The 18686-nt window shown below is 36.1% G+C and overlaps 1 protein-coding gene and 1 pseudogene across 2 annotated transcripts in view; both read left to right on the top strand.

Annotated features, from left to right (window-relative positions):
* The window catches only part of TESK2 (testis associated actin remodelling kinase 2), a 117581-nt gene that overhangs the window by 42147 nt on the left and 56748 nt on the right, over positions 1–18686 (top strand). For both annotated transcript variants that reach the window (XM_033113366.1, XM_033113365.1), the window contains exon 3: positions 7788–7909. In XM_033113366.1, the coding sequence (XP_032969257.1) occupies positions 7788–7909 (122 nt within the window). The remainder of the gene's footprint in view (positions 1–7787; positions 7910–18686) is intronic.
* LOC117026570 (elongation factor 1-alpha 1-like) lies at positions 7808–16388 on the top strand (annotated as a pseudogene).

Raw genomic sequence — 18686 nt, 5'->3', positions numbered from 1 at the left:
GCAAATTAGTTAGGATTATCTTTGGCAGTATGTTACAGAAACCAGAATACAGTGGCTTATTCAAATAAGAGATTAATTTTTCTCAAGAAATTTTGAGAAATTCTTATGCTGTGCAGCTGCTTGAGGAAGTCGTCAACAATCCAATCTTTCTATACCATCCTCTGTCTGTAACGTGTGGCTTTTGTCCTTTTGGTTACAAGATAGCTGCTTTTGATGCAAGCACTACATCTTTGCTCCAAGTCTATAAAGAGAAGGAAGGAAAAGGACAACTTCACCAGGAATACAGTAGCATTCTCAGAATTCCCACCTATTAATTCCCGCTTCATCTCCTTACTAGGACCATGTCACCTGGACACCCTAGCGGCAAAGAAGATTGCCAGGTGGAATGTTTTAACTGAGAACATTACCATCTAATTGGGGTTCTGTCAGTCATGCAAAGGGAAAAAAATAGATGATGGGTAAACAGTTAGTATTGTCCATTATGCTTGTTTTTAGTGATCTTTTGTTGATTTCTAATTGTATTTCATAGTGGTCTAGGAATGTGGTTTTTGAACCACATTGATTTTTTGAAATTTTTTGAGAATTCCTTTATGATGTAGTACCCGTGCATTTTGGCAAATTTTTTCATGTATACTTGGGAAAAAACACACCAAACTCATCTTTGTTAGGACAGGATTAGATCAAGCGTGTCAATTTTATTAAAATGTGCTATATCCATACTCATTTCTTATCTGCTTCAACTTTTATTCTCTGCAGGGTAGGCCAAAATATCCCGTGAAGACTGTGGATTTGTCAAATTTACCTTGCATTTTGTCAGTTTTTGCTTGATATATTATAAGGCTATGTTGTTAGATACATATAAGACCATGATTGTTATTATCTTGACAGAATAATTATTATGTAGTGTGCACAGAATGCTTTTTTCCTTAGGTTGGTTATTCTCAACCTGTCTGGCCCAATGTTCTTTGCATTACCTGGGTTCAAATTCTGGTTCTGCCATTTACTAGATGTATGATCTTGAGAAAGTCATTTAATTTCTCCGTGCCTCATTTTCCATAGCTATAAAATGGGGGATAGTAATAATACCTACCTCACAGAATCAGTTTGAGGATTAAATGAGTTACTATATGTAAAGCAGTTACACAGCAGAACCTACTATGTAGCAAGTGCTAAAAATGTGACCTATGTTATTGATATAACAATTTTTTATGATGAGAAATATTTCATATTTAAAATTAACCAGCTGAACTCAGTTTAGGTGATTCCAGTTTTGTTGGCAACATCCAAAGCATCATAGTCAGGAGCTAGTTGAACATATGCCTTCTTCTTTGCATCAGGCCTGATCAGGATTTGACCTTGGCCACATCAGTTTCATAGAAATTCTTCACAGCCTGTTTGCTTGTTGGCCTTGACATCCACATTGAACACAAATGTGTTGTTGTCTTCTATCTTCTTCATGGCTGACAGAGTAGTCAGGAGGAACTTGCTGATAGCATAGTGGTCAAGCTTGTTTCTCCTGGGGGCACTCTTCTGAGGATATTTGAGCTGCCTTCAGAACCGCAGTGTCTTGGGCCATTGGAAGGGAGTGATGTACAGATCTTTTTTGTTGCGCCTGTGGACGCCTTTCAGCACTGCTTTCTTGGCCTTGAAAGCCTTTGCTTTGGCTTCAGCTTTAGGAAGGGCAGGGGCCTCCTTTGCTTTTGGTACCATCTTTGTGAAAAGCTGTAACAATTTTTTTTAAAAAATGTAACTTAACTACGCTGAAATGAAATTGATAGGTAATTTAGGTTACTATTGCTCATAATTATAAAACATCACCATGATATCCTAACTCTATGACAAATGAAAGTAAAAGAAGATTAAATTAGTAAAAATAAAGATTTCAGTATGCAAATTTTGGGGCCTGACTATTCTAGGAGACATAAGGAAGCAGTCAAATGCTTTTATCCTGTTATAAATGACTAGTTTTAGGTATAAGAGAAGACAATCAGAAGACACTCCATGCAAGAAGAAAAATTAGAGTAGAGATACCAGTGGATATTAGAATACAAATAACATAACAGATCAGACTTATTTGTATGTGATAGGAAAAAAGGGAAGTAACCTCAGTTGAAACAGGGATAGCATGCCAAGACAAATTACAGATTGATGGAGAGAAAACAAGGAGGTATGATATATCATTGCCAACTTTATCTGAGTGTTTCTTTGTAAAATGTTCATTTAATCTTGAATGTTTCATTGGGGAAAAAGTTAGCAGAGTAGGCACATTGATAACTTTATTTGTGGGCAGAGCAAAAAAACATTTTTTATTTACATTTGATGTTTTGAAATAAAGGCTAAATAAATCCCCATGAATATAAAAACTACAAATGGATTCTGATACATATGTGTTGAAGTGGTATTCAGATACCAGGAGCAGCATTGCCATTGGTTGTCTGATTTTCTGAAATGTTGACCAATTCTTAATGATCAGAACAAAACAAAAAAGCAATTTTTCAATTTAGAAGGTAGTTGCATTCCTAGAAAATTCAGTATATATTAAAACCATGCTCGATGACTTTGTTTTTATGTAAAATGGAGTCAGAATCCAAGCTGAGGTAATAATAAATATGCTCTTCATTTACCTGAATGTCTGACAAGACTTCTGAATTTCACGCAGAACATGGAACAATGCTTCCTTGTATAGTTCTGTCCTGTACCTTGCAGGATGTCTAGCATATCGGGCTGGCAACACTCCCTCCCGCATCATTGTTTTACCCAAAATATTTCACCTGAAAACTTCAGAAACACCTCCATATTGAGGTGGTATAACCTCTGTTGAAAAGCTGCTGCCTTAAACTCTATTTAATATTAATATTGCTATACCAGCTTACTGTATACTTTTTGTATACTCACTGTGATTTCTTGACTGGAAGTCCTCAGGCACTCATTAAATAGTTAACTTTATGATTAATTTTTTGGTGACAGTTTATGTTATTGTACTTATTGTTATTTTTCTCCTTACTATTTCTCTGGTCAGAGGTTTATGCTTTTCCTCACCTCTAAAAAATAAGCTTCCTGACTCAAGTTAACCATTTAAGTTCAGCAAACATTTTTTGAACAGTCAACTACTAAATGCTAGGCACTGTGCTAGAGAAGAGATTCTCAACTTGTATGTATCTTTTAAGAATACATTCTCCTACAAAGCCGTAGTATCATTATTTATACCTTAGACAATTAACCTTAATTCAGTAAAATCATTTCATATCCAGTCCCTATTAAAATTTCCCTATTTGCTTCCAAAATGTTTTTTAGTAGTTTTTTTGACCCAGAATCCAATCAGGGTCTTATACCTTGATTTCATTTCAGTGGTTATATCTGTTAACCTCTTATAATCTAGAACATTCCCACACATTTTGTTTGTTTGAAGAGTGTAGTTGTCTTTTAGATGTTTTGGACATGTTTGATTGTTTTCTTATGATTAGACTCCCGTTAAACATTTCAACAAGCTGTCATCAGAAGGTTGATAACGTTGGGTGTTTCACTTTTGGTAAAGTTAAATATGACCCTTTGATTAAGGTGCTAGCCACCAGATCTCTCCATTGTAAAGGGGGGTTTTCCCCATTGTGATACATGAGTAATCTTGGTAGCACATTCAGATTTGAATATTGCTATTTTTACTTAAAATTACTATATGCATTTTCTGTGCATCTCAAACTCACCTGATATTCTAAATTCTTATGAGCATATAATTTTCTAATTTTATTAAAAACAATACCTATTTATTGAATGCTTATTGTGTCACGCACCATGTTAGGTAATTTATATACATTATCTCTAGCTATCTATTATTTATCTATCTCATTTATCTAGTAAATAGCATTATTTTATCCTCCATAACAGTTCTGTGAGATAGAGACTGTCATTCTCTTCATTTTACAACAGAAGAATTCAAAGAGAAGTCACGGTAATCATTTAAGTGTTAAAACTTGTATTCAGTTTGCTCATCTCCAAAGCTCTTGCACTTTACCACTCTGCTGTGTTCTTCTTTAGAAAGTAGATTTGGAGATCCTGTGATACAGCATCAGATGAGTTTAAAAGTCAAGGAGAGGTAGTAATTTTCTTATCTTGGTGATTTGTTTTCTTTCATTTGTTGTCTTTTCTTTCATTTTTCTCTTCTCTTTTCCTTCCCTCCTTCCATGCCTCCCTTCCTCCGTCTTCCTTCCCTCCCTCCCTTCCTTTTTGTGGTAAAATACACCTAACGTAAAATTTACTATCTTACCCAATTTTAAGTGTACAATTCAGTCACAGTGTTGTGCCACCAATCTCCAGAACCCTTTCACCTTGCAAAGCTGAAACTCTGTACCCATTAAACAACTCCAAATTCCTCCCCTTCCCACAGTCCCTGGCAATAACCATTCTATATTCTGGCTGTATGAATTTGAGTATCCTACGTACCTTATATAAGTGGAATCATACAGTATTTTTCTTTTGTGACTGGTTATTTCACTTAGCATGTCTATAAAGTTCATCCATATTGTAGTGTATATCAAATTTCTTTCATTTTTAAGGCTGAATAATATTCCATTGTATGTATATACCACATTTTGTTTATCTATTTATCTGTGGATAAATGCTGAGGTTGCTGCTACCTTTTGGCTGTTGTGAATAATGCTGCCGTGTACAAGTATATTTTTGACACCTGCTTTCGATTCTTTTGGGTATATACCCAGAAGTAGAATTGCTGGGTCATATGGCAATTCTATTTTTAATTTTTTGAGGTCTTATCTTTATTTTTAAAGATATTTAAAGATATTGATCTCTTGGGAATCCTCTCAGTAACAAAGATTAAAACTTAAGTAGAAATAAACCTTCTCTTTACTCTGAAAATCAAAGTAGATTTGAGGGCTGATTATTTTTGTGGTTTTGATAACTTACATTTAGGCAGATTCCCCATATTTTGTGGACCTCTATATTTGATGATACTTCTTCCTTTCTTTATCACCTGTAGTCTATTCTGTACTTAAAAAAAAAAAATCTATCCAAATCTATTAACCCTTTGAGATTTCACTGAAGTCCTATGCAGTTTTTCCCTAAGTGCTCATCACATCAATATCTATATAAATAACTCTTATGCTGTATTTAATTCTCTTTCTAATGTGACTAGCCATATAGCTTATTGTTTGTCCTTTTCTAGATGGTAAACTCCAGAAAATTTTGACCAAATCTTATACTATTAGGTTGGTGCAAAAGTAATTGCTCTTTAAAAGGTTAAAAAGAATTGCCAAAACGGCAGTTACTTTTGCACCAACCTGATACTTTCTGTTTACATCCTCCCCTCAAACTCTGCCACTGGGGGGAAAAAAAAAAAGAAAGAAAAGCACTCTTTTCCCCATCCCCCAACCCCCAAAGAAATCACCTGGATAAATAAATGATTCGCTGGCCCTTAGAAATTATATTAGAAGTATTGTTTATAACTGTTGTTGCTATTGTTCTCCCTGTTCCCCTACCATGTGCCAGACCTCCTAGGCGCTGTAAGACAAAAATAAATACAATATACTTCCTGGTCTCAAGATGCTTTATAGCCTAGTGAGGAAATATTTATGTATAGAACTATGTGATAAGTGATATACTGGTGTTATGAAGGTTGTTCTGAAGTAGTATAAAGAAGGAAACCGCAAATAGTTTCCAGAGAGAGTCAAGGAAAACTTCAGTTAGGAGGGGATATTTGAATGTGGCTCGAAAGATAAGTGGAATTTGAGAGGCTAGAAGAAAGGAGAAGAATATTTTATGCAGATGAAAGCCAAAATACAATGAGTTATGAACACATGCATCCTCTTGTCCTCTTGTTTAAGGAAGTAGGGTTCTTTTTTCTTCTGATTAATTTGAAACACAGATTGTTTATCCCTGAATTTCACATTGCTTTAATATCAAACTTTCTTAAAAGCAGACGTTTTGTTAAAAAGTCAGAGTGACAGGTTTCAGATGATGGAAAAAAAATGAAGAGTGACTTTCAGAATGAAGAGTTCTTATGAAAACACAGATGTCTTCTGTAAATAGAGTTGGAAAAATACTGTCAATGTGGTCTTTGTATATAAATGTCTCTTTTAAGTTATCCATGCAGGATCTGAAAAGGAAAGCCACTTCTCTTTTATCTATCACGAGGTACATGACAACAGCAGCATTGATGCACTAAGAAGAGAGTTGGGTTCCAAATCTCACTAAGTGATCTAGAAGAGGGGAGAGACTGCCAGTGTTCTGCCTCAGTTTTTCTGATCAGAGTTCCTGTGGCTCTGAGTGTTTTCCTTCCTCCTCCCTCTTCTGTCTGGCCACTCTGAACCTTGTGTCTTTGAATTCTGAGATAAGCTGTGATATCTGTCCTGTATTAATAAATGTGCTAAGCTTCTGGGGCTATTGTCCTTTCAAGAAATTTCTGGAGATTGAAGAATTAAGTAGATTAGCATGTTTTGTATTGGAATTTACACTTGTTCAAGTACAACATACTGAAATAATACTCTTAAAGTCCATAGGATGATGACATTTTTGCATAGTAAGTCCCTGTTGTACAAGATCTGACATGAATTTTTTAAACAAGAAAGTAATAAGGTCCCTGGCACTTCATTTTTCTATTGCCTCATTCATAAAATCTCAGTAGGAAACACTCATCTCAGTGAATAACTGAGTTTCTTTTGGGTAAGAAAAACTGTTTTCTCTGGTGGTCTTCCTTTGCTTCTACTGAGACCACATTTAGAAGGTGAAAACAGTTAATTTTCTTGCAAGTAAAGTATTGTGATTTTTGAAACTTGTGGAGTGTGGATTAAAGTTATAAAATAATTTTTTACATGTAAAATAGATTGAATTCTGCAGAGGATGAATGTTTTAGAAGTGGACTTTCCTCTGTACATATGGGTAATAGTGTGTTTGGTGTGGCTCATATGTTTTGTATCTGACTTGAGTGTGTTTAAACTATTATAAGGTACTTTAGGCTGGGTTACTACAACATTGGCTTTGAAAGGTTCACCGACTTTTTTCTATATTTAACATGCAATGCTTTTTTTTCCCTTATAGATAATGTATTTTATGGAGCTTCAAGAAGATTTTGTGGATGTGTCTTTCGTGTCCTATAAAGACGGTTTTATTATCCATTAGGTGTTCTATGAGGCTTATGTGTATATCTTTTCTGTACACACTTAAAATTCCACAAAAGGGACTTTTTCCTTTTAGTGTCCTAAGATTCAGCAATGTTGATCATGAAGAACCAGCCTAACAAATGTGCCCAATTTTTTTCTCGGGTACTACAAAAAAAAAACGTGATTTCTTGAGGTGTTATTATCCTGTTTCCCTGAAAATAAGACCCAGCTCTAATGTGTCTTTTGGAGCAAAAATTAATATACGACCCGGTATTATATTATATATTATATTATATTATATTATATTATATTATATTATATTATATTATACTATATTATAAACCCGGTCTTATTTTATTATAAGACCGGGTCTTATATTAATTTTAGCTCCAAAAGACGCATTAGAGCTGATTGTCCGGCTAGGTCTTATTTTCGGGGAAACACAGTAACAGTGTTTTTCTGGCCAGCATAATGTGAAATAATTTTGCTCTTGAATAAATTCATCTTCGTTAAATGGAAGTGAAACCCTAGTGTAATCATAGTTTACAGAAAAACATCTCCTATCATGTCTATTTTATCTAAACTGGCACTAAAACACCATGGCATGTTCTATATGTGGAGACTTTGACCTCATCTGTAGCTGCTGCCCTTAGCCTCCTGTTCTGTTTTATTTTCCAGGTACGTCACCGAGCTTCTGGTCAGGTGATGGCTCTTAAGATGAACACATTGAGCAGTAACCGGGCAAACATGCTGAAGGAAGTGCAGCTCATGAATAGACTCTCCCATCCCAACATCCTTAGGTAATAATGGCTTTTCTTTCCTTCTGGGGATTACTGAGAAAGCTGAAACATTATTGGAGGCTTGTTAGAACAGCATTAACAGCTAAAAAGAAGGATTCGTGATTTCCTGCTGAATCTATCTTGTTGGGGGTTTAGGCATGCTGTAGATTTTTTCTGCCTATTGAGGCATAATTTTCTGATAATTAACTATAATTTAATAAAGCAACTTCTTATGTCTCTCAAATTGCTTCACTCTAATGAACAGCAGCTCATTAGACCTGTTGTTTCCTATTGCTGACTTAATAATGTATCAAAGAGAAAAGACATTAATCTTTATACAGTTATTTAATTTTTAATTGCTATATAAGGAATTGTAATTAAATCAGTAAATGAAAATAAAAATTAAATTATATCCTAGATTATCTACCCTAAACTTTCAGCACTCACTTGTGGTGATACAATTTACTTTTTTTTTAAATTAAAGTTTATTGGGGTAAAAATGATTAGTAAAATTACATAGCTTTCAAGTATACAATTCTATAATACATCATGTGTGTTCACCACCCTGGGTCAGTTCTCCTTCCATCACTATATATTTGACCCCGTTTATTCTCTTCTACCACCCTCCTCCCCACTAATCCTCTGGTAACCACTAGCCTCCTCCACCCCGACTCCGGTTTAAACCGATCACCGGCCCATGTGGGAATCGAACTGGTGACCTCAGTTAGGAGCACTGTGCTCCAACTGCCTGAACCACTGGGCTGGCCCTGTGTCTGAGTTTTTGTTTATTTGTTTGTCTTGTTCCTTTGTTGCTTTCAGTCTTATATCCCACATATCAGTGAAGTCATATGGTTCTCAACTTTATCTGACTTATTTCATAGTTTTCTTTTTTAAAGGAGAATTATTTTTGTATATAATTCACTCTGTCTTGTGTTGTTTTGTTTTGTTTTTAATGAGTTGAGTATATTTCCAAGTGAAACTATTGGGGAGGAAGAAACTTTACCCTCCAGGTTCTTTCGGCTGGTCTAATAATTAAATCTACATGAGACAGATTAACAAGAGAAAATAACCAAATTTAATTACATACATACACGTGAGAACCCCACATACATGAAAGAGTTAAATACCCCCACATGCATGAGAGGTTCAGTGACAGAGAGGCAAAATGAGGTATATTTGATATTCTGAGCTATGGATGAGGTAAGGCACCTTGGGACTTCAGAGGGTCATTGCGGGGGTGATAAGAAGAGCAGATGTTCAGTAAGTCGTAGTTTGCCCTGTCATATAGATAGGTCAAAAAAGTTATTTCTGATAATCTCTTATCATGAGCAAGGCCCCTAATTCAGATTCTTCTAGGTAGTTAAAGGGGTGGGGGACAGAAGTTTCTCTTGAGCTTGCAGGGTCTAGGTTGCCTTTAGCTCAAAATAATCTGCATACCACAGAGGCACATCGTGTGGTGACTTGTTCTGAGCCCCTACAAAACCAAATAAGACAATTTAAGTCAATATATATTTAAGTAGGGCTTATGTGTAAGATGCTTTGAAAAGTTAAAAGTGCTATTTACCTAGGGTCATTTATTGCTAATTAGAGAGAAATCATACAGCTTAAGTATGATTTACATGTTTGGTCAGTGGTACCCTGTTTCCCCGAAAATAAGACCTAGCCAGACAATCAGCTCTAATGTGTCTTTTGGAGCAAAAATTAATATAAGACCCGGTCTTATTTTATTGTAATATAAGACCGGGAATATAATATAATATAATAATATATATAATACCGAGTCTTATATTAATTTTTGCTCCAAAAGACACATTAGAGCTGATTGTCCTGCTAGGTCTTATTTTCAGGGAAACACGGTAGTAAATTATGGAATTAGGTTATACTACTTATTTGAAACATCTATCTTTATATAGAATTATTGGCTTCCTAGTCCACTACAAAAATGTTCAGCCGGTATTTTTATTATGATGACTTTCTTCCCAATCCACAAATCAGATTAACACATTTTTCGAGCATCTAGTATATGCTTGGTGATGTGTCAGGCATCTAGATATATAAAATGGAATGTCTGCTAGCAGAATTTACACTCTAATTGGGGATCTAGGACTTATGCATACATACAAGAGAAGAGAACTAATAAAAATCAGCTAGGATACCACCACTTGGGTAGAGTAAACTCTAAGTGCTATAGAAGTACAAAGGAGTGAGAGATCATATTGACTTGGCAGAGCCAGGGAAGCTTTCTTGGAGGAGGTTGACTCGAAATGGAATTTGAATTTTAATAGATTTTAGAAGATAGGGAAGGAACTCAGAAAGGAGCAAAATAGTAATAAATAAAGCACATAAGTTAAAAATGTAAAGCTTTTTGAGGAGTCAATGAATAAAAACCAATTTGGCTATTAATACCAATAATGAGAAACCATTTATTGAAGGCTTGTTGTATGATGGGTGCTTTGTGCCTGTTTAAAGAGTTAATCTTCACAACTATTCTCCATTGAAGGAACTGAGGCCAAGAGATTGTGTTGGCTAAGGTCTGTGACTTTGAGGCCTGGACTTTTCTACCATGCTTCTCCTAGAAGAACTGAGGATTTGATAGGATAGTATTGGTAGATAAAGGTAGAAAGGTAGAATTGAGCCAAATAATTCAGAAATGCTTTGCATAAAGCCAAGAAGATTGTGTTTTATGCTCGGTGTATTGGATTCTGAGCAGGGACTAGTATGACAGAGGATAATTGATGGCAAACACAGGATGTAATTAGTGTTGGGGAGACTGGTGGCCAAGAGATCAGTTAGGTGGCCTCTAATATTTGAGAGTGAGATGGAAGGAGTCTTGATTTGATATTCTGCTTAGAAATTTTTAAGCTGATCATATTTTCATTTTCCTTAAAAAATACTATTTTTATTTTTGTTACTATTATAGAAGTGATACATCATTACTGTGGAACATTTAGAAAATAGAGTTAGCATAAACTAGAAAATAAAAATTGCCCTTAATCTCACCACCTCGGGATCAAACTAGTATTAACATTTGGTATATTTCCTGCCAATCTTTTCAATTTCACAATTTTTCTTACTTTCTTCACTGTAAACTTGACTGGTGAATGCACAGGAGGATTGACTTTAAATAAATTTTATTCCATCACAGCAAAATTTTAAAAATATAGTTGTTATGTAATAGAAGTAGTACGGTATAGTATAGTGATTAGAAATGAAGGCTCTAGATTCTAGATCAAGCTACCTGGATTCAAATCTTGGATCTTGGGAAAGTTACTTAACCTGGCTGATCCTTTGTTTTCCCATCTATAAAATGAGGGTAATGACAGTAAATACCTCATAGAGTTGTTACTGAGAATTAAATAAATTAGCACATATATATATATCATATATATATGTATATAGCATATATATATGCATATGTGTATGTGTGTGTATATATATATATGTATATGTATAGCACTTAGAATAGTACTTATGTTAGTGGCTTATGTTAAGTGCCTAGTAAGTGTTAGTTATTGTATTAGTTTCTTTTCCTCTGGCTAGTTCTTTAAATGGCCCACCGAGGCCTGTCTTTTATCATTTATTCACTCACCAAACTTTTGTTGAATGTCTGCCACTGTTTTTAATACATTCAAGGGTTTTCTGCTAGAGTAATGCTGTTGAATAGAACTTTCTGCAGTGATGGGAATGTTTATCTGTGATGTCCAATAGCCACATATAGTTAATGAACGTTGAAATGTGGCTGGAGCGAACAAGGCACTGAATTTTTTATTTGATTTGACTTAAATTACCACATGAAGTTAGTGGTTACTGTAATGGACAATACTGGGCTAGAGTCCACCTATATCTTTGCTCTTGCTAAATATATATGTGTTCCAGTCTAGAAACGTGGTGTGATGAGACCAATGATACCATTTCTATTCTGATGTCTCCTTGATCTACTTTCTTAGCCTATCTCTTTTTGGCCCCATTATTTAGGAATGACACACCCTTCCCTTTTAATTTACAAGAAGTGGTGTTTTTCGCTCTCAGCTAAGTTTTCTAATACATAAAAGGTAGTGTTAACTCTATCTTGATCTTCACAATAAGCCAACAAATGAGATAATAATATTAAGCCTATGGATCTGTTATAATCCACAACAAGTATATAATACATGAAAATTATAATTATTGTTACCCATGGTGGGTTTGCACTCTGATGGTGACTCTTTGTTCTGCATAAGCCATCTGTCTCAAATATACTGCAGTTAAAAGGCTGGAAATAGTTTACTTTTAAAAGAAGCTTCTAATTGTTTGTATCCTTTATGTTTTTTGTGTCTTCACTTTCATTGTATATTTTGAATACAACAAAAGGAAATTGCCCTACTAGTGGCCTAGAGCAAGCAGAGTACTCTTGGTTTTTGTTACCTAGGGAAGTACTAACTATAGCAGTAGAAACATTTATTATACTTCCCTAGGATGCCTTAAATATTAAACTAAGCATGACTCTGTTCTATTCTCAAAATTCTTAGAATATTTATTTCCTAAATGCTTTTCTAGTTGTCTTAGAAATTTACTAATACTTTATTTTTTTTATAATTAAAAATTTTTATGACTGTTAGTATGGCTTATAGTTTGTTTTTAAGCTATAGGTATAAGCTCTCTTTTATAGGTGCAGAAGCTGAGTAAGAAGAATGAACCAAAGTTTTCCTTCAAATTGAGATTGTAAGGTTTAAATTGGCAGGAATCCGTCTCTTGGAACCCTAGGATTTTCACAGCCATGCCTCCATGGGGCTGACCCCAGGAAGGAGGTTGCTGAGCAGATGAAGCTTTCGCATCCTTTCTCTTTATTCACCCAGAGCAGCTCTACTTTTTATCTGTTTTATATTGAACTTCTGCATAAGAGATTTGACGGAAGGGTCTCCTGCCTAAAAAAAATAAAAAGTTCAAAATCATTGTATTTGTGATTTGGAAAGTCTAGTTAGGGCTTATCTGTAACCTGCCAGGTGCTAGGCATCGAATCCTCCAGGCATGCCTTGGCCTCTGCTGGCACAGCTGTTCTGTGCCCAGCAAGAGTGAATGAGCTGAACTTTCACAGTTTTATTCTCTCCTTTTTTTGACCCCAACCTCCTTACTTCCTCTTTTCCTTTTATCTTTCTCCTAAGATTTCTAGTTGGAAGGAAAAGAGTAGGCTTGGTAAGTCATAGGGTCAGTAGGTATATATATTTTGTTTGTGTGTATTTATTTTTTTAATACATGGATACAGTTAAGATTGGTTGTTTTATCATCAGTTGCTCTAAGTTATCAGTTAAAAAAAGGAACAATAAAGTACTTTGTTGAGTGCAGGGATTGATTGTTTGGGCCTCTTGTGAATAAGGTTGTTTATGCCAAGAAGTCTTGTGCTCAAGATCTGTAACCCAATTTCATGCCCTGCTCACTTCCACTCCCCAATGGCCTTTCTGAGGACCTGTACTAAGATTTGTTCTCATACTTCTTTGTTATTCTCCATGAGAAATTTAATATTTCTTTTAGACTCTTCATTCACATTCTTATGCTAACTTATATTTTAGGCCACATTCTGAACTTATTTTCCTATTTACTAATTTTTGTTCAGAATTGTTTTAGCTCTCCTTCAAAATCCATTTGCAACAATATGATTGCCATTTTGTTAAAATGGAGAATATGCTTTCAATTCTACAAATATTTACTTGGAACTACTCATATTCAGTCCAACCATGGGCAAGGTCATATCATGGTGAATACAAGAGAAGTAGAGGGCTGTCTCCCAGAAAGTCTCCTTAGGAAGTAAACCATACATTTAAGAAACAGACTAGTATCAGCTAATGCTATAAAGATATGGCAGGGTGTTTTCCTAATCTCAGTTATTAAGTTACCCTCATTCTGAAAACCCCCAAATCAAATTTAGTTTTTTCCTTTTATTTTTTGCTTCTAATTAGCAGCTAAGCTCTTTTTCCCTCCTTCTTCCACATTCCCCCTGCCCTCTGGTTCAAGCCGTTGTTTTTCAGTCTAGTTGTGTGGGACACAGCTCCCTGGCCCATGCTGATATTAGGAGCCTTGTGGCAGCTCACGGCAGCTCACGGCAGCTCTCGCTGGCGGCAGCCGGCTGCTCTGGCAGCTCCGGCAGCTCACGCCAACCTCTGGCTGCTGGCTGTTCATGGCAGGCCAGCTCCAGGGAGAGCTGTTGTCACAATCTTAGGTGTAAAGGGCCCAGCTCACCTGGCCCATGTGGGAATCGAACCAGTGACCTCGGCGTTAGGAGCACGGCGCTCCAACCACCTGAGCCCCTGGGCTGGCCCAGCAGCTAAGCTCTTGATTCTAAATCTTCAAAGCCGTTTATATCTGTTCCTTCCCTTACAATCTGTCAGTTCTGCCCTCTTCTCTTTTGCCTGGAGTGAATTATTTTCCCTATCCCTTAGTCCCCTGCCCCTCTTCTCACTTTTCCTGACCCATAGCTCTAATTGTATAACTTATTTCTTTAAAAACTTTTTGTGGCTTCCATTGATTTCAGAATTGAAATCAAATTGAAAGTCAAAAATTCTTTAGACTGATAGTTAAGGTCTGATATGTTTTTCCAGCCCTGTATTCCATTATTCCTCTTATTCACTTAATACAACTCCATGGTTTCCTAATTGTATTCTCTTGGAAAAGTTATTTGATCTCTGGGCTTTGGTATTTCCTTTTTAATTAGGGAATGAACCAGATCAGTGGTTAGAGATCACATTGAATTAATATTGAATAATTTGTAAGTGTTCAGGTATAAAAAATACATTATCTGAGAAGTGTGTATGGTTTGTGTATGTGTGAGTGTGTGTTCCAAAATAAATGGAAAGTGTTTAAAAATGATGGCTTAACTTTTTCACAATGGGTTTGCTTCCGGAACACAGATATCATGAAAACCACCACTAAATCTAAGCCAAAATGGGAAAGGAAAAGACTCACATCAACATTGTTGTCATTGGACATATACATTCAGGCAAGTCTACCACTACTGGTCATCTGATCAACAAATGTGGTGGGATCAACAAAAGAACCATCGAAAAATTTGAGAAGGAGGCTGCTGAGATGGGAAAGGGCTCCTTTAAGTCTGCCTGGGTCTTGGATAAATGGAAAGCTAAACGTGAGCGTGGGATCACCATTGCTATCTCCCTGGGGAAATTCGAGACCATCAAGTATTATGTGACCATCACTGAAGCCCCAGGACACAGAGACTTTATCAAAAACATGATTGCAGGCACAACTCAGGCTGACTGTGCTGTCTTGATTGTTGGTGGTGAATTTGAAGCAGGTGTCTCCAAGAATGGGCAGACTGGTGAGCATGCCCTTCTGGTTTGCACACTGGTGTGAAACAACTATCGTGTTTCCCCGAAAAGAAGACCTAGCCGGACCGTCAACTCGAATGTGTCTTTTGGAGCAAGAATTAATATAAGACCCAGTATTATATTTATTATATATTACATTACATTATATTATATTATATATATATTGCTCCGAAAGACACATTAGAGGTGATTGACCGACTAGGTCTTATTTTCGGGGAAACACAGTAATTATTGTTGTTAACAGAATGGATTCCACTGAGCCACCCTACAGCCAGAAGAGATACAAGGAAATCATTAAAGAAGCCAGCACCTATATTATTGATTACAACCCTGATACAGTGGCCTTTGTGCCAATTTCTGGTTGGAATGGTGACAACATGCTGGAGCCAAGTGCTAACATGCCTTGGTTCAAAGGATAGAAATTTGCCCGTAAAGATGGCATGGTCAGTGGAACCATGCTTCTTGAAGATCTGGATTGCATCCTGCCACCAAAGTGTCCAACTAGCAAGCCGTTGTGTCTGCCCCTCCAGGATGTCTACAAAATTGGTGGTATTGGTATCGTCCCTGTGGGCCGAGTGGAGACTGGTGTTCTCAAACCCGGCATGGTGGTCACCTTTGTCATCAGTGTTAACATCTGAAGTAAAGTCTGTTGAAATGCGCTATGAAGCATTTCAGTCTCTTCCTGGGGACAATGGGGGCTTCAGTGTCAAGAACTTGTCCTTCAAAGATGTTCGACAGGGTAATGTGGCTGGTGACAGAAAAAATGACCCACCAATGGAAGCAGCTGGCTTCATGGCTCAGGTGATTATCATGAACCATCCAGGCCAAATCAGTGCTTGATATGTACCTGTGCTGGCTTGTCACATAGCTCACATTGCTTGCAAATTTGCTGAGCTGAAGGAGAAGATGGATTGTCATTCTGGGAAGAAACTGGAAGATGGGCCCAAGTTTCTGAAATCTGGTTATGCTGCCATCGTTGATATGGTTCCTGGCAAGGCCATGTGTGTTGAGAGCTTCTGACTCTCCTCCTCTGGGCCATTTTGCTGTTCATGACATGAGACAGACATTTGCTGTGGGTGTCATCAAAGCAGTGGGCAAGAAGGCAGCTGGTGCTGGCACAGTCACCAAGTCTGCCCAGAAAGTTCAGAAGGCTAAATGAATAATAACTACAATAACAGCCACCTCAATCTAAATCAGGGGTGGAAGAATGGTCTCAGAACTCTTTGTCTCAATTGGTCATTTAAGTTTAATAGTAAAAGACTGGTTAATGATTACAATGCATCATAAAACCTTCAGAAGGAAAGGCGAGAACGTTTTGTGGACCATTTGGGCTTTTTCTTGTGTGGCAGTTTTTAAGTTACTAGTTTTTAAAATCAGTTCTTTTTAATGTAAACAACTTGACCAAAATCTATCACAGAATTTTGAGATCCATTAAAACAAAATTTAATGAGAAACTGGTGTGTTCTTTTGGTCACCATTATAATTTCCTATGGTACTACTTAGGTAAAAGACATAAGTGAGAGTTACCCATAATGTATTTCTGGTGTTACATCTGCTGAAGCTTTAGAATTTGATAATTCTGGGTTAATGATTTTTCCTGGGTGGGAACTTTGGGTTTTTCAATTTGTCTTAAGGGGAGGAATCATCTGTTTACATAGTAAAAAGTTGTGGGAGGGGATCTGTTGGTGCAGCACCTTCATAGGTTAGGACAGATAAGCAAAGAGGGACTTTGTTTATGTGTAAGCTAGTTTATAAAGGCCAAATTCTGTAATATTAAAGTCCACGTGTTGCATATAAAGTTGTGTGTAGTTACATCAATACTGAGTAAATTTGTTATGTCAAATTTTAGTTTTCCAGTTATTGGAATGTGAATATTCACATTTACAGATACTGAGGTAGTTTAAAGAACCTAAAATTAAGCCTAAATAGTATTGAACACTGTCTTGTTACAGTTAATTGTATCCAGATTCTAGGAAAAATGAATGATACTGGAAATTGAAAAAAAATGATGGATTAAAGTGGATCTTTCTGATTTTATCATTGCAATCCTAGTGAGTAACTAGATGGAAGAGTCTCAATATAGCCCTCAATGCAAATTTTATAACACTATATTGGTAAGGGAGTCTTAACATTTTTTTTCTCTTTTCTGTGCCAAAGTAGAAGGTATAAGGACTTTGGACTTGAGTCTAAGTTCTAATTTCATGTAACTAGAAAAATTTTGTAAAATAAAATATGGAATAAGCTTCGGTAATATTTATATAATTGTCTGTGGGGTAGTGAAGTTGTAGAACCCTAGAAAGTAGATGATTTTTTTAAAATTTATTTTTATTGAGATATAATTGACAGATGATTTTTTTTTTTGCCAAGGGGAAAATAGAAGCATTTTTAATTCAAACAACAAATATACGATTAATAATTTGTCGACAGATGATTTTTAATGCATACAGTGGCCACCATTTAATTTATTGAGTACCTATTATGGACCACTACTGATCATTTTCCTACTCCACCGCCAATTTTTCCTTTCTAGACCACTCCCATCTCAGCAAATGAAACCATCATTCATCTATTACTTAGACCAAAAAACTACCGTGTTTCCCTGAAAATAAGACCGGGTCTTATACCATATTTTCCAAAAAATAATTCCGGGTCATACATTCATTTTTGCTCCAAAAGACACATTAGGGCTTATTTTCAGGGGATGTCTTATTTTTCTCATGTACAACAATCTACATTTATTCAAATACAATCATGTCATCATCTTCTGGAACATTGTCATACATACTAAATGCGTCCGTCTGGCTGACGATCTTAACTAGGGCTTATTTTCGAGGTAGGTCTTATTTTCAGGGAAACACTGTAGGAGTCATCCTAATATTTTCCATTCACACCCCATTTCAAACTATCAAGTGGTTCAGCATTATCTTTCAAATATGTCCCGAGACTGACTATTTTATGTCACCTCTGTAGCCACCATCCTACTTCCATTTTCCTAATTAATCTCCACTATCCAGATTGAACTTTTTAAAAATTTTCAGTTACAGTTGACATTTAATATTCTTTTATGTTAGTTTCAGGTATATAGTATAGTGGTTAGATATTTATGTAATTTACAAAGTGATCCCCCCAATTAATCTAGTATCCACCTGGCACTATACATAATTATTACAATATTATTGACTATATGCCCTGTGGTGTACTTTACATTACCTTGACTATTTTGTAACTACCAATCTGTACTTCTTAACTCCTTCACCTTTTTCACTCAGCCCCGCAACCCCCTCCGTCCTAGTGAAACTGAACTTTAAAAAGGTAAATCAGATCATACCATCCCCCCGATGAATTTTCTTCTATGACATTTTGTTACCCTTTAAATAAAATCCAAACTCTGGGCTTAGATGTCCAAGGCCTGAAATGACTTGACCTACCTGCCTCTTGGACCTTATTTCTGATTACTCTTCCTTTAAATTACACCATTCTAG

The sequence above is a fragment of the Rhinolophus ferrumequinum genome, chromosome 9 (assembly GCF_004115265.2).
Source record: "Rhinolophus ferrumequinum isolate MPI-CBG mRhiFer1 chromosome 9, mRhiFer1_v1.p, whole genome shotgun sequence".
NCBI lineage: Eukaryota > Metazoa > Chordata > Mammalia > Chiroptera > Rhinolophidae > Rhinolophus > Rhinolophus ferrumequinum.
This window is presented reverse-complemented; position numbering and strand designations above follow the sequence as displayed.